Raw genomic sequence first — 14,706 nt, 5'->3', positions numbered from 1 at the left:
ACCAAAAGATACCAAGCAATGTACCCAATAAAATACCCCAAGAAAGGGAATGCAGGGCAGTGACAAAACTACAGAAACAACTGTTTTTTCTGTCTGGCTAGCAAAGTAATGCTGCAGATCATCTTGATTCAGACCAAAAAGGAGATATTCAAAGTCAGAATACTGATTGAGAAGCACCTTTAGCACCAGCACGACCTGTACCACAACAGGTAATTCAAGCACTATACCCAAGCAGTGCAGTTCTTATAAACAACATCATGGAGGAAGCACTCATAGAATATCACACCACCATATCCATCAGAGGAAGACCCTACCATCTCCAATGACATCAAACTTATGAGAAAACACAAGGCAGAGCATATGGCATGGAGATGAAGAGAAAAGTAATATCCTGGTCACCAGCCACAGCCATACATATATCACCAAGGAACAGGCCACTTGCCTGTAGGAAGTAAAGGACTTATATACCTTGGGTCCTTTGTGAGTGAAGATGGCAGCTCCACAAAAGATAAAAGCAAGAATTGGGATAGCAACATCAGCCATGACTAGACTATACAGTATTTGGAAACAAAACAAATAATAAATCAGCTTCTCAGTGACGGTCAGACTTTACAAGTCACTTGTACTCTCCACCCTATTCCATTGGCTCTGAAAGCTGGGCACAGGATACAGTCGTTTGAAAGCAAGTGTGAGAACAGGAGCCTCTACTCTCATGGTCATGTCACAAGACATACCTCCCTGTCAAAGACCAAAGTACAGGGGACAGTGGAGGGAAAGTGGAGAAGAGGTAGACAGGCCTGAGTGGACAACATCAAGGAGTGGACTGGCTGCAGCTTTCAAACCCTGATATGGACAACAGAAGATCGAAAGCACTGGAGATACCAGAGTGCCCAAGCATCCACCATGACACCTGTACAACCCCCTAGGCCATGGGATGAGTGAGTGTGTGAAATACTGAATCAAGCAACTTAAACTGTATGGGGTGTTCACAGAAGCCTGTGTAGACGTTAAAATGACCCCAACACAAAAAAGCCAACTTATCAGGAGGTAGTTGTTTACGCGTGTGTGTGTGTGTGTGTGTGTGTGTGTGTGTGTGTGTGTGTGTGTGTGTGTGTGTGTGTGTGTGTGTGTGTGTGTGTGTGTGTGTGTGTGTGTGTGTGTACGCGTGCGTGTGTGATACCAACCAAGACTGTGTCAGATGGTGTTTTTTTCTAGTGGGGCTGTGCCCCATTGTCCTGTGTGTACTCTCTGAGCTCTTGCAGCCCTATTCCCACCTCAAGCACGAGCTCCTGTGAACCACTTTGACCACTTCTCTCCCTCCTTCTGGTGAATGTCCTGTGTGACTGCCACTGTGTTCTTCTTTAGTGTCCCTAAAAATAAACAACAAGAAGCTGACTTAGTAATGCTAGCTTGATTCTGACATTATGAAACATTATGAGACGTGTATATTTTAAATAATATAACTGAGGCCACTAATGGATTGGCCACCTTATTAAAGGCCTATTCATAGTCTGGATTTTCGGTGGTGAGGTGACCACCGCTCCGGTGGTGAGCTGACCACCGAAGCTGTAATAACGTGGAGCGGTGGTGAATAAAAACAGAGAGAAGGGCTGGGGAGAGCGGTGGTTTGCTCTTCACCGCGGCTCCGTGACGTCATGTTGTAGTTGCGGTGGTCACCTCACCACCAATAAAGACTATGAATAACGCTTAAGAATGTATCATGAAAGTTGTACTACAATCTAATCACACGGCCAAATGCTACAATAAATTACATGATTAATTATACATCAAGAATAGCTATGGTCTGTAAAGATATTTTTGCTGCATATTGAGGATTATTTTCTGAACAGAAAATTAAAAACAAACCAAAAAACAGTAATTCTAAATGTCTTGAGCTATGGTGGCAAATTTGTGAAATACAAACGGTGGCCTCTGTTCAGAATTGTTGTGATCCCTTTTCAGCAGTTACAGCTGTAATACTGTGGCATGCTTCTACTTGTGTACATCAAACATCAAATGTTTTGCCAAACACCATTTCAAGTTAGAATGACAAGAGGAAAGTTCAAGATAAATGTACAGTGGAGCAACCATTCTGTGCATGCAATCAAATTAAGGGCAAGATCCTATCAACTATGTGATTGTGATTAGAAACTACAAGTACATTTTGAAGTGAATACGATATTTCAACTTACAACTGGTTCCAGTAGGGCGGCTCCGTCTCTGTGTCCCACTTGAGGTGCTCACATTCAGGGTTCCAACAGCTGATCAGGGTTTCAGGTGGGCAGCAATTCCACTGTGACTCAGGGTTCCTACACATAATTTTACATTTCAAGATGTTAAATTCTCTGTATGTTTAAAGAAATGAAATAAATCTAATTCCATAGTTTACATACTTGCATGAGAACCTCCAGGGGACACACTGGGGCTGCTGGTTATACTCAGTGTCCACTTTCTTGCGGCTAACTCTCTGGGACACAGTAGTCAGTCCAACGCTGTTCATTCCACAGGGAGGTGTAGGTCACATGTCTTTGCGATGGCCTACAGTACATTCAATAAAAAAACGTACATTTTAGCAAACATAAAAAACTAACTTTAAGCAGTAGCATGGTGTGGGCCACAATGTCAAACAGCTCAGGAGAAATACAGATCACATGACATGCATGCAGGAGGAGTGAGCGCGCAGGAGTGTGCGGAATTGGAATGTGGCAGCCTGTCAGTCCAACCTACTTGATTCATGCAGACTCACATTGAATCCTCACTTCCTTGCTCAGATCGAGGTGGGACTTATGTGTCTAATAATAGAAGGGAAATTCCAGGTTGTGTGCCAATGTACTTGGCAAACACTTCAACACAGTGGTTTTGAAAGTGGGGTCTGGGGATCCCCAGGGGTCCTTGAGGGGATTCCAGGGGTCTCCAGATAAATTATGGATAATTGCGAACCAAATGGACCCTAATGTTGCTGCAACTCTGAGAACCAAATCCATTTTGTTTGACCACCATAACTGTACACTCTGTTATGGTGGTCCGTATTCTAATGCAGGGGTTCTCAAAGTGGGGTGCGAGGACCCCCACGGCCCTATATTGCCACAAAATATTATTAGAACCATTGCCCTAAAACAGCCATTTTACCTCCTCTGTCGTTTCAACATCAGTCTGTACATCAGATGGAGTCTCTGCTTCTGACATCGCATGTGTCTTCAAAAGAAAAGAGCACAAAAACAGGGGAAAGAGACATTAAAGTTAAAGCAATATTATGCCGAACCTTTGAATGGCATAGGGCTATCATACGCCTATCATATAGCCTCTCATTGCCTACTTACTCACACATGTGTTGTATTACACCTTGTAAAAGCTTAAAAGCTACTGGTGGGAAACTTGTTTTCAATGTGGAATAAAAACAGTTCTGGAGCCTTGTCAAAAGTAACAAGTTGGGTGCATGATGGCAATATTAAAAACCTATGTGAAATGCTAACAGTGGCCTATTTACAGATTTGTCACACACCCTATTCCACCAGTTATATAGCAGCTGTATGCTGTGGCATGCTTTTACTAGTGTACATCAAATGTTTTGCAAAATTACATCATTAACTCATTCTAGGCGGGAACCCCTTTTTGTAACCCTACCCTTCTGGTCAGGAACCCCTTTTGGGTTTCTGTACACTATGTACAGTATTAAAACATTACAAACAAATGATGCCGCTATATAAATATTTGAAGTTTTTCTGAAAACTTAGGTCATGATTTAGAAGGATTTTTTTTTGAATCGGCCTAAGTCCAAAATGGGTTAACCCATTAAGACCTGGAATGCATCTGTCACTTTAGCGTTTAACCACATTAACAATTATTTTATACTTTAGCTAATGAGAGGAAAGCTGAGTGACAACGTTTCGGTCTAAATTACTTTCATCAAGTATCTCAGGTCGTTTAGAACGACACGTTGTCACTCAGCTCAAATAAACTGTGGCTCTATAAATGATTTGCTATTTTTGGAACTAAATGCAAATCTTTGAATATATATTCTTTCACAGCAAACGATTTTAACTCAAATATTTGCTTCTGGTCGGTCCCTGAAACAAAATATTTTCAGCTGGGGGTCCACAGGGACATGAAAACATTCAAGCACCACTGATAGGGTTTTCAAAAAACTGGCAGGATTTAAGACATTTTGTAGTGTGGTCTCATGTAGAAATTTACATTTTAAACACTCAATTTTACCTTATGCACCATGAAAAAGAACTTCTTGTTATGTCCAGACATGGACACAGAACACAGCTAGTAATTTGTGGACTGGATCACTGGACATCTTCATTTCCAATTTACTTAAACAAATAGACGAAGAGAAGAATTACCCAAAAGAAACACAGACAGGCACATAAAAGCCCCCCCCCCCCCAGCCTACCGTACTTCTAAAATCAAGACCTCCTTGTGACTGGTGTGGTGTCAACAAAAACAAATCAGGTGCACATACACAGACACATGCACAGGCACACCTTACAAACCTAAAACTTAAACAAGTGGTTCTCAACAAACTTGTTCATGTCAAGGACCCCCAAATTGACACTTATTAGCCGCAGACCAACATTTGAAAATATATGCCAGGGACCCCCATAAGAGAAGATTTTCTCTCTTTTTTTCAAACATTTTCTATTTCAAGGACCCACAGTTTGACATGCATTAGGCTACGGACCCCCATGGCAATTCTATCTCTGGGACCACAATTTATATTGTAAAATCACACCCGTGTGAAGTGAGTGGTGCAACTCTGTGTGGGGGTCCCCGGAAGGTCCAGACCCACAGGAACGGGGCCAGGGGGTCAGCCGCCCCACGTCCGGAATGGTTGAAAAATGACAGACTTACGGTGTGGGGGTCCCTCTACTGTACTGTCACTGTACTGTACTGTATCACCCCAAATCATCATATATACAGTTAATATGTGTATGTGTTATGCTGCGCAACAGTTGTGAAAACCAACCAAAAGCTACTTTCTTGCTCGGACAGACCCAGCCAGCCAGCCAGCCAGGGACAGACCCAGGGACACACATAGCTGTCTATATAGGAGTGGTTGCACCACTCAAAAATAGTCAAATCAATGTTAATTTAACGCTGACAAATTTGTACACTCAGAGTTACAGACATGTAAGGGTCCATTTGTACAATCAGTACAAATGGACCCTTACATGTCAGTTACAGTCAGTTACAGTCAAGGACCCCCCACTTCCCCACTTTTAGAACCACTGACAGACCTGTAAATATATGCTCTCTCTCTCTCTCTGATCTCCAACTCAGCAGAGCAGGCAGGCAACAAGTCACGTAGCCAAGAGAGCTATCTCCCAATTTACAATATTGTTACTGCTGCTAGTATTAACTACTGGTTGTTTAGGATAATTTATAACCAACAAGCAGATATGAAAGAAATCGTCATGTTGTTCCATGTTAAAAGATGAGTCAATAATATAAAAGATAAATGTAGTAAAAACAAGGTGAATCAGTTATTCTTGTGCTGTGTTTCAGGGTTGAGCTGCTTAACGACCACACTGTTTTCAAACGTTTTACTACCGGTATTATTATTATTAAGGGTCCATTTGGTGGTTCCTGACTCCTGTACTATCAATCATTTAGCTGGGGACCCCCTGGAGCTCTCAAAATACAGTCAAGGACCCCACTTTGAGAACCACTGACTTAAACAGACCTGTAATGCTCTAGCCTCTTGCTAGAATCTCGCTCTCTCGTCGCGGGACCGTCGACACACTTTTACCCAAGCATAGCCACTTCCAACAGCGTTTGTGTCTGTACCATGCAGCACCAAAAGCAATAATTTGAAACCCACAAAACGTCAGATGTTCATTGTTGTTGCCTTCCTTGTTATTTGTAATAATAAAGCCCGCAGCTGACTCTTATTTTAGTTATTGAAGCAAAATGCACAGCAGATAACAGAAGTTAAATGTAGATTTACTGGTCGAAAAAATAGGAAGCATGCTCTTACCTGGCCTGTAGCTGTATTGTCATGTCTGCTCCCGTGCTTGCGGACGCATGTCGAACCAATGCTCCGTCGGACCATGCCTCCCCCTAATCTTGTGACTTTGTGTTCCAAACGGCTCCATGTTGTTGCAGATTCCATCACACAAATAGATCGGGAATTTCTTATTTCCTTGTTCAACTGCCTTTGATGACTTTATGTCTGTTAATTTAATGTGAATCTCTTTCTGTAGCGGATGGAACGGTTACGCAGGTTAGTTTTCAAACAGCTCTCTCCGCGCCTGTCTGACTATTTGAAACTCACCACGTCATTTCCTGAGTCAGTGAAGCACGTGACCCAGGACAACCAATCGCATTCGCGTTTCAAACGGAAATGCAATGCATTCTGGGACGATCTGTAGTTTATTTGAGTGCTATTCATTTAATTAATGCTGGAACATTATAAAAAAAAGTAATTATTATACATTGAGATAGCCATAGAGGTGTAGCCTGCAGCTAGAGTCTTCAACGTTTGTCAGGCCAATAACCCCTTCAGAGAGATGAAGCAGGGACCTCTATAACATACATAAAATTGTGTTGCAGAATAAAATAAACATTTCCATAGATTTCATAGCTTCATATACACTTGTATAAATACATGTTTTCATGTTAATGTGTATTTTCAGATATTTAACGACTAAATTCCCTCAATTCTTAACCTTTGCCAAAGAGCTGATCTACAAGCTTACATTTTGTAAGCTTATGCTTAAGCTTATTATGATGAATTCCTGTTCTGTCCTTTGTCTATATAGAAGTGTCTATTTGTACGTCTCTAAATGTTTTTGATGAATTGAACATGGTGGACCCTATTGGAAACAAGTGTAATGCTTAATTGGGTTGTCCACTCACAGTTAACATCCTTTGTATTGAGTTTGTGCTTGAAATGTACTGTAATTCTGCAAACTGTTAATAAATGTTTCAATCAATCAATCAATCAATCAATGCCTGACAGGCCTGTTTACAGTATGACAGACAGTTGTAAAGACAACAAAACGTGTCCTTAATTGGCTCATATTCTTTTCTAGGGTAATATAGTTTGGGTGCCAATGCAGGGGTCATGTGTCAAGACTTTGTTTTTACATGACATTGTTCTGTGTTTGTGCGTGCGTGCATGCATGCGTGCGTGCGGGTGGGTGATTGGTCTTCGATAGGGAGACCACTTGAACCCTATCACTATTATAGGGGAAACGTCCAATCCAACTCGCCCCACAATATCAGATCTACAAGCTCACAATGAAATCAATTTAACATATTTTGTTAAATTGTATACAATGTGTAGTGGGGGTCCTTCCATCTCTCAGCTAAGGGGTCCTTGGCCTGAAAAATGGTGAAGACTCGATTATAGCCTGGTGTTTGAAGGAACTTGGATCAGTCAGATGCACAGACAGAGAGGTGTGCCTCCCTGTCTGTGCATCCTCCTGTTGAGGACTCGGCAGTGGTTCTGGCTCAGGGGTAGAGTGGCCGGTAGAACAGCCGGATGGAACCGTGAGGTTCCCAGTTCGATACCAGGCTCCCCCAGAGTTAGTGTCGAAGTGTCCTTGACCAATACGCGGCTGAACCCCTAATAGGGCAGTTAAACTGCTCCTGAAGTGCAGGTTGGTGACTTGCATGGTTTCCTCTGCCATTGGTGTGTGCAAGGGTGAATGAATGTAATGCACAATCTATGTAAAGCGCTTTGGATAAAAGTCCTATATAAATGCACCATTTTGTCCAACTAATTGGTTGACAGGTTTATCAGACATACGCAGGTATCCACAGACACAATCCAACCCTCCTCAAATTAGTATGGGATCACTCTCTCTCTCTCTCTCTGTTTCTCTCTCTCCGTCCCTCCCCCACCCACCCGTTTGTCTGTCTGTGTCTGTCTGTGTGTCTGTGTCTGTGTCTGTCTGTGTGTCTGTCTGTGTGTCTGTGTCTGTGTCTGTGTGTCTCTCTCTCCTCTCTCTCTCTCTCTCTCTCTCTCTCTCCCTAAAACATGCACACTTCTTTTTCTGCTCGATGTTGCGACATCACTCAATGAAATGACGTACGTAGGGCTGCCCTGGAGGCCGCCCTAGTAGTTTGAAGACGCACGTTTCCCACAAGCCTGCACAGCCAGTTTTCGCACCTGTGTCACAGCTTGAAACAATAGGAATGACCGGCCTTGGATGCATATCAATGGTGATGGCCAGGTCCATTGTGTCGAGTCGACTGTACTGTAGGTGGCTGATGGATTTACGATGATAAACTAATTCAATTTCAGATATGACGTTTGCAAGGTAAATGAATAATTAAACACTAAAACACTAACACTAAAGTTTGCCCATTACAGTTGATATACAGTATATTCTGGGTATATTAGGTCTACATTTAAGAGGTTATTTCAATTGGTGATCGCTCGTGAGTGTGCATGTGTGCGCGGCATAGCCCCACTACTTGAAATATCCACAGCACATCGCTGGACATAGGCATTATAGTCCCACACACAACATGTGCACGCCTAACTGCTATTCACTAGTTGACGTCTGTGCATGTGCTGCCTACTTCAGATAATCATTTTATACATAATTCTCTCCCTAGGGAAATATCCGCCCATTTTGCCCAGAATAGCAGATCTACAAGCTCATTAAATCAATGAAAAGCTTCCATCTGCAACACAATGTTATAGGCCTACAATGGCCGGTACTCTCTCTCTCTTTGTCCGTCCGTCCGACTGTTCGTCCATCCATATCTATCTAGACTTATACACTGTTGTTCACATCCAAGATCATCAAAGGAACACTTATTGTAACTTATCATTACTTTCAAGAGAAAAGCTGGTACAGATTTCATTTATGATAACTTGCTGTCAGCTGCTTACTTTCTGCAGTTCTTTACCCAGATATGCTCTAACTGTGTGTCTGTGTGTGTGTGTGTGTGTGTGTGTGTGTGTGTGTGTGTGTGTGTGTGTGTGTGTGTGTGTGTGTGTGTGTGTGTGTGTGTGTGTGTGTGTGTGTGTGTGTGGGCGCGTAGCCGACTTATCCCATGCTTAAACCTTTATACGTTCAGTTATTTTTGGCAAGGCAAAACTGGTCAACCTTGTATGGGTCCTGTATGGGTTATGTATGGGCTAAGTGGGCATGGGTTAGAACTGGTCACTCATGTCTGGGTCCTATATAGGTTATGTATGGGCTAAGTGGGCATGGGTTAGAACTGGTCACTCATGTCTGGGTCCTATATAGGTTATGTATGGGCTAAGTGGGCATGGGTTAGAACTGGTCACTCATGTCTGGGTCCTATATAGGTTATGTATGGGCTAAGTGGGCATGGGTTAGAACTGGTCACTCATGTCTGGGTCCTATATAGGTTGTGTATGGGCTAAGTGGGCATGGGTTAGAACTGGTTACTCATGTCTGGGTCCTATATAGGTTATGTATGGGCTAAGTGGGCATGGGTTAGAACTGGTCACTCATGTCTGGGTCCTATATAGGTTATGTATGGGCTAAGTGGGCATGGGTTAGAACTGGTCACTCATGTCTGGGTCCTATATAGGTTATGTATGGGCTAAGTGGGCATGGGTTAGAACTGGTCACTCATGTCTGGGTCCTATATAGGACCCAGTACTTTCCCTATGGGTCCTATATAGGATTATGTTTTTTGGGAAATTTGGCGCCACCTTTCGGAACTTTCCCGACGTCGCACAGGAACGGGGATGGTACCGTTGGATTCAGCGTGGAAAGGTAAGTCCGGCCAAGTGGTCTTTTTTAAAAATAGGGATAAAGTCCATAGCACACCTAATTAAGAGTGGTTAACTCCGCCCACAAAGGTCGCACAGGGGCGTGGCTCACATCCACACGTAGGGCTCGATGATGCGCACACGCATATATGCGTTTCCTCGCACACGGTCATGCGGTTCAGAAAACTAGGGTTAGACTTTGACGCGCGATAGCTCCGCCCACAAGGGTCGAAAATGGGCGTGCCTTACATCCACGCTTAGCTATCGATGCGACAATCGCGCCAATATGTGTCTCCCCGCTCACGGACGTGTGGTTCTCAAAATTAGGGTTAGCATTTCACCATTCAATACACTCTAAGGTTTATCATGTCTATAACGCTTGTGGATGACAGGTCAGAGTTGGAGAACTCTTGCTACGGGTGTCGCACAAGAATGGCGGACCAATCGGAGCGTAGATCTCGGAGTGCTGTACGCGCCCATGTAAATTACTTGGCTGGCGGACCTATCGTTACCGAGCTATCACGTGTCGAAAACTAACCAATTAACTAGCCAATTAAGAGAACCGTAATTCCGTGTGCTGGGAAACGCATATCAGCGTGTTCAGCTCGTCGTGCTGAGTCCGAAAATGGTCTCACTTTTTTCCAGACATGTTTCGAGGGCTAGGGACCGATAGGAGGCGTTTACACCCACTTCCTAACATCGTAGAGAGATGAGACCACCACCGTTGAAATCGGGTCGAAAAGGTAAGTGGGGATACATACCCATTGATTATTTTAAAACATTGGAAATATATCGTTTCTGGGTGCATTTGTGACACTTTTACGTAACCCATATGGGACACAGACATGCGTGCCCAGTTCTAACCCATGCCCACTTAGCCCATACATAACCTATATAGGACCCAGACATGCGTGACCAGTTCTAAACCATGCCCACTTAGCCCATATATAACCCACAAGGGACCCATACATGCATGACCAGTTCTAACCCATGCCCACTTAGCCCATATATAACCCACAAGGGACCCATACATGCATGACCAGTTCTAACCCATGCCCACTTAGCCCATATATAACCCACAAGGGACCCATACATGCATGACCAGTTCTAACCCACGCCCACTTAGCCCATATATAACCCACAAGGGACCCATAGATGTGTGACCAGTTCTAACCCATGCCCACTTAGCCCATATATAACCCACAAGGGACCCATACATAAATGACCAGTTCTAACCCACGCCCACTTAGCCCATATATAACCCACAAGGGACCCATAGATGGGTGACCAGTTCTAACCCATGCCCACTTAGCCCATACGTAACCCATATGGGACACAGACATGCGTGCCCAGTTCTAACCCATGCCCACTTAGCCCATACATAACCTATATAGGACCCAGACATGGGTGACCAGTTCTAACCCATGCCCACTTGGCCCATATATAACCCACAAGGGACCCAGACATGCGTGACCAGTTCTAACCCATGCCCACTTAGCCCATAAGTAACCCATATGGGACACAGACATGCGTGCCCAGTTCTAACCCATGCCCACTTAGCCCATACATAACCTATATAGGACCCAGACAAGCATGACCAGTTCTAACCCATGCCCACTTAGCCCATATATAACCCACAAGGGACCCATACATGCATGACCAGTTCTAACCCACGCTCACTTAGCCCATATATAACCCACAAGGGACCAACAGATGGGTGACCAGTTCAAACCCATGCCCACTTAGCCCATACGTAACCCATATGGGACATAGACACGCGTGCCCAGTTCTAACCCATGCCCACTTAGCCCATACATAACCTATATAGGACCCAGGCATGCGTGACCAGTTCTAAACCATGCCCACTTAGCCCATATATAACCCACAAGGGACCCATACATGCATGACCAGTTCTAACCCATGCCCACTTAGCCCATACATAACCTATATAGGACCCAGACATGGGTGACCAGTTCTAACCCATGCCCACTTGGCCCATATATAACCCACAAGGGACCCAGACATGCGTGACCAGTTCTAACCCATGCCCACTTAGCCCATAAGTAACCCATATGGGACACAGACATGCGTGCCCAGTTCTAACCCATGCCCACTTAGCCCATACATAACCTATATAGGACCCAGACAAGCATGACCAGTTCTAACCCATGCCCACTTAGCCCATATATAACCCACAAGGGACCCATACATGCATGACCAGTTCTAACCCACGCTCACTTAGCCCATATATAACCCACAAGGGACCAACAGATGGGTGACCAGTTCAAACCCATGCCCACTTAGCCCATACGTAACCCATATGGGACATAGACATGTGTGCCCAGTTCTAACCCATGCCTACTTAGCCCATACATAACCTATATAGGACCCAGGCATGCGTGACCAGTTCTAAACCATGCCCACTTAGCCCATATATAACCCACACGGGACCCATACATGCATGACCAGTTCTAACCCATGCCCACTTAGCCCATATATAACCCACAAGGGACCCATAAATGCATGACCAGTTCTAACCCACGCCCACTTAGCCCATATATAACCCACAAGGGACCCATAGATGGGTGACCAGTTCTAACCCATGCCAACTTAGCCCATACGTAACCCATATGGGACACAGACATGCGTGCCCAGTTCAAACCCATGCCCACTTAGCCCATACATAACCTATATAGGACCCAGACATGCGTGACCAGTTCTAAACCATGCCCACTTAGCCCATATATAACCCACAAGGGACCCATACATCCATGACCAGTTCTAACCCATGCCCACTTAGCCCATATATAACCCAAAAGGGACCCATACATGCATGACCAGTCCAACCCACGCCCACTTAGCCCATATATAACCCACAAGGGACCCATAGATGGGTGACCAGTTCTAACCCATGCCCACTTAGCCCATATATAACCCATATGGGACACAGACATGCGTGCCCAGTTCTAACCCATGCCCACTTAGCCCATACATAACCTATATAGGACCCAGACATGCGTGACCAGTTCTAACCCACGCCCACTTAGCCCATATATAACCCACAAGGGACCCATAGATGGGTGACCAGTTCTAACCCATGCCCACTTAGCCCATACGTAACCTATATAGGACCCAGACATGGGAGCCCAGTTCTAACCCATGCCCACTTAGCCCAAATATAACCCACAAGGGACCCATAGATGGGTGACCAGTTCTAACCCATGCCAACTTAGCCCATACGTAACCCATATGGGACACAAACATGCGTGCCCAGTTCTAACCCATGCCCACTTAGCCCATACATAACCTATATAGGACCCAGACATGCGTGACCAGTTCTAAACCATGCCCACTTAGCCCATATATAACCCACAAGGGACCCATAGATGGGTGACCAGTTCTAACCCATGCCCACTTAGCCCATATATAACCCATATGGGACACAGACATGCGTGCCCAGTTCTAACCCATGCCCACTTAGCCCATACATAACCTATATAGGACCCAGACATGCGTGACCAGTTCTAACCCACGCCCACTTAGCCCATATATAACCCACAAGGGACCCATAGATGGGTGACCAGTTCTAACCCATGCCCACTTAGCCCATATATAACCCATATGGGACACAGACATGCGTGCCCAGTTCTAACCCATGCCCACTTAGCCCATACATAACCTATATAGGACCCAGACATGCGTGACCAGTTCTAACCCACGCCCACTTAGCCCATATATAACCCACAAGGGACCCATAGATGGGTGACCAGTTCTAACCCATGCCCACTTAGCCCATACGTAACCTATATAGGACCCAGACATGGGAGCCCAGTTCAAACCCATGCCCACTTAGCCCATATATAACCCACAAGGGACCCATACATGGGTGACCAGTTCTAACCCACGCCCACTTGGCCCATCTGTAACCCATATCGAACCCACGATATTTGCCCAGTTCAAGCCCATGCCCACTTAGCCCACATAGAACCTACCTGGAACCCAGTATAATTGCCCAGTTCTAGCCCATGCCCACTTGGTACCCATACGCACACATGCACCCCATATGGGGCCCACTTGGACATGTTAGCTGGGGTGTGATGATGTGATTTGCGGTAGTATTTAATAAAGGTCTCTCTCTGTCTCTCTCTCTGGTTACATGTGTGATGATGTGATTTGCGGTAGTATTTAATAAAGGTCTCTCTCTCTCTCTCTCTCTCTCTCTGGTTACATTAATAATAGTGATGATGCAACCAAACAATGTATAGCCTATATTGTAACGTGTAGCACCCTGAGCTGGAATCGAACCCCGATCTCCAACTCAGCAGAGCAGGCAGGCAACAAAGCCACGTAGCCAAGAGAGCTAGAGCTCTTTAGGGGCGACTTACAATATTATTACTGATGCTGTTTAGAATCACATTTATAACAAACAAGTTACAATATTATTACTGCTGCTAGTATCTACTGCATGTTTAGAATACATTTATAAACAAGCAGATATGAGAGAAATACTCGTCATGTTCCATGTTAAAAGATGAGTCAATAATATAAAAGATAAATGTAGTAAAAACACAACGTGGTGAATCAGTTCATCTTTTTACCTGTAGCTGTGTTTCTTTCAGTGGTTGAGCTGCTAACAAACAAACTAAACGTCCTCCTGCTGCTTAACGACCACACTGTTTTCAAACCACACTTATACTTTTATGATTAAAGTGTCAACAGTCCAGCGGGCGAACGCACATAAGGGTTGTGCACATGCGCACTAGCGCTGCTGGAGCCTGGAGCGTGGACGGTGCACATACCATAAACGGTCAGTAGGGGGAGCCATGGTACAGTATCCTACAGGGTAACAGGTCCGCTCGCCCCTTTTCCAACTCGCCCCCACGAAAAGTGAAGACGGCTCGCCACAAAAGGATTGCCCCTGGATAGCTCGCCCGCAAAGCGTGGATATCTCACCTCACAGCGTGGATATCTCGCCCCAAAGCACGGATATCTCGCCC

General features: G+C 44.7%; 1 protein-coding gene across 2 annotated transcripts; it reads right to left on the bottom strand.

Moving 5' to 3' along the window:
- Positions 1-441: 441 nt before the first annotated feature.
- LOC306926100 (uncharacterized protein) lies at positions 442-6,052 on the bottom strand. 2 transcript variants are annotated; one of them, XM_079505359.1, is made up of 5 exons: positions 5,984-6,052; positions 3,130-3,195; positions 2,394-2,538; positions 2,193-2,309; positions 442-1,370 (listed from the first exon to the last, which is right to left on the bottom strand). In XM_079505359.1, the coding sequence occupies exons 3-5, from the start codon at positions 2,498-2,500 to the stop codon at positions 1,265-1,267; spliced, it is 330 nt and encodes a 109-aa protein (XP_079361485.1). In that variant the 5' UTR covers positions 2,501-2,538; positions 3,130-3,195; positions 5,984-6,052; the 3' UTR covers positions 442-1,264. The 2 variants fall into 2 exon arrangements, with proteins under 2 accessions (XP_079361485.1, XP_079361484.1); XM_079505358.1 differs by lacking the exon at positions 5,984-6,052 and adding an exon at positions 4,216-4,314.
- Between the last annotated feature and the right edge of the window lie 8,654 nt (positions 6,053-14,706).

This window comes from Electrona antarctica (assembly GCF_951216825.1).
Source record: "Electrona antarctica genome assembly, chromosome: 7".
NCBI classification, from domain to species: Eukaryota; Metazoa; Chordata; class Actinopteri; order Myctophiformes; family Myctophidae; genus Electrona; species Electrona antarctica.
This window is presented reverse-complemented; position numbering and strand designations above follow the sequence as displayed.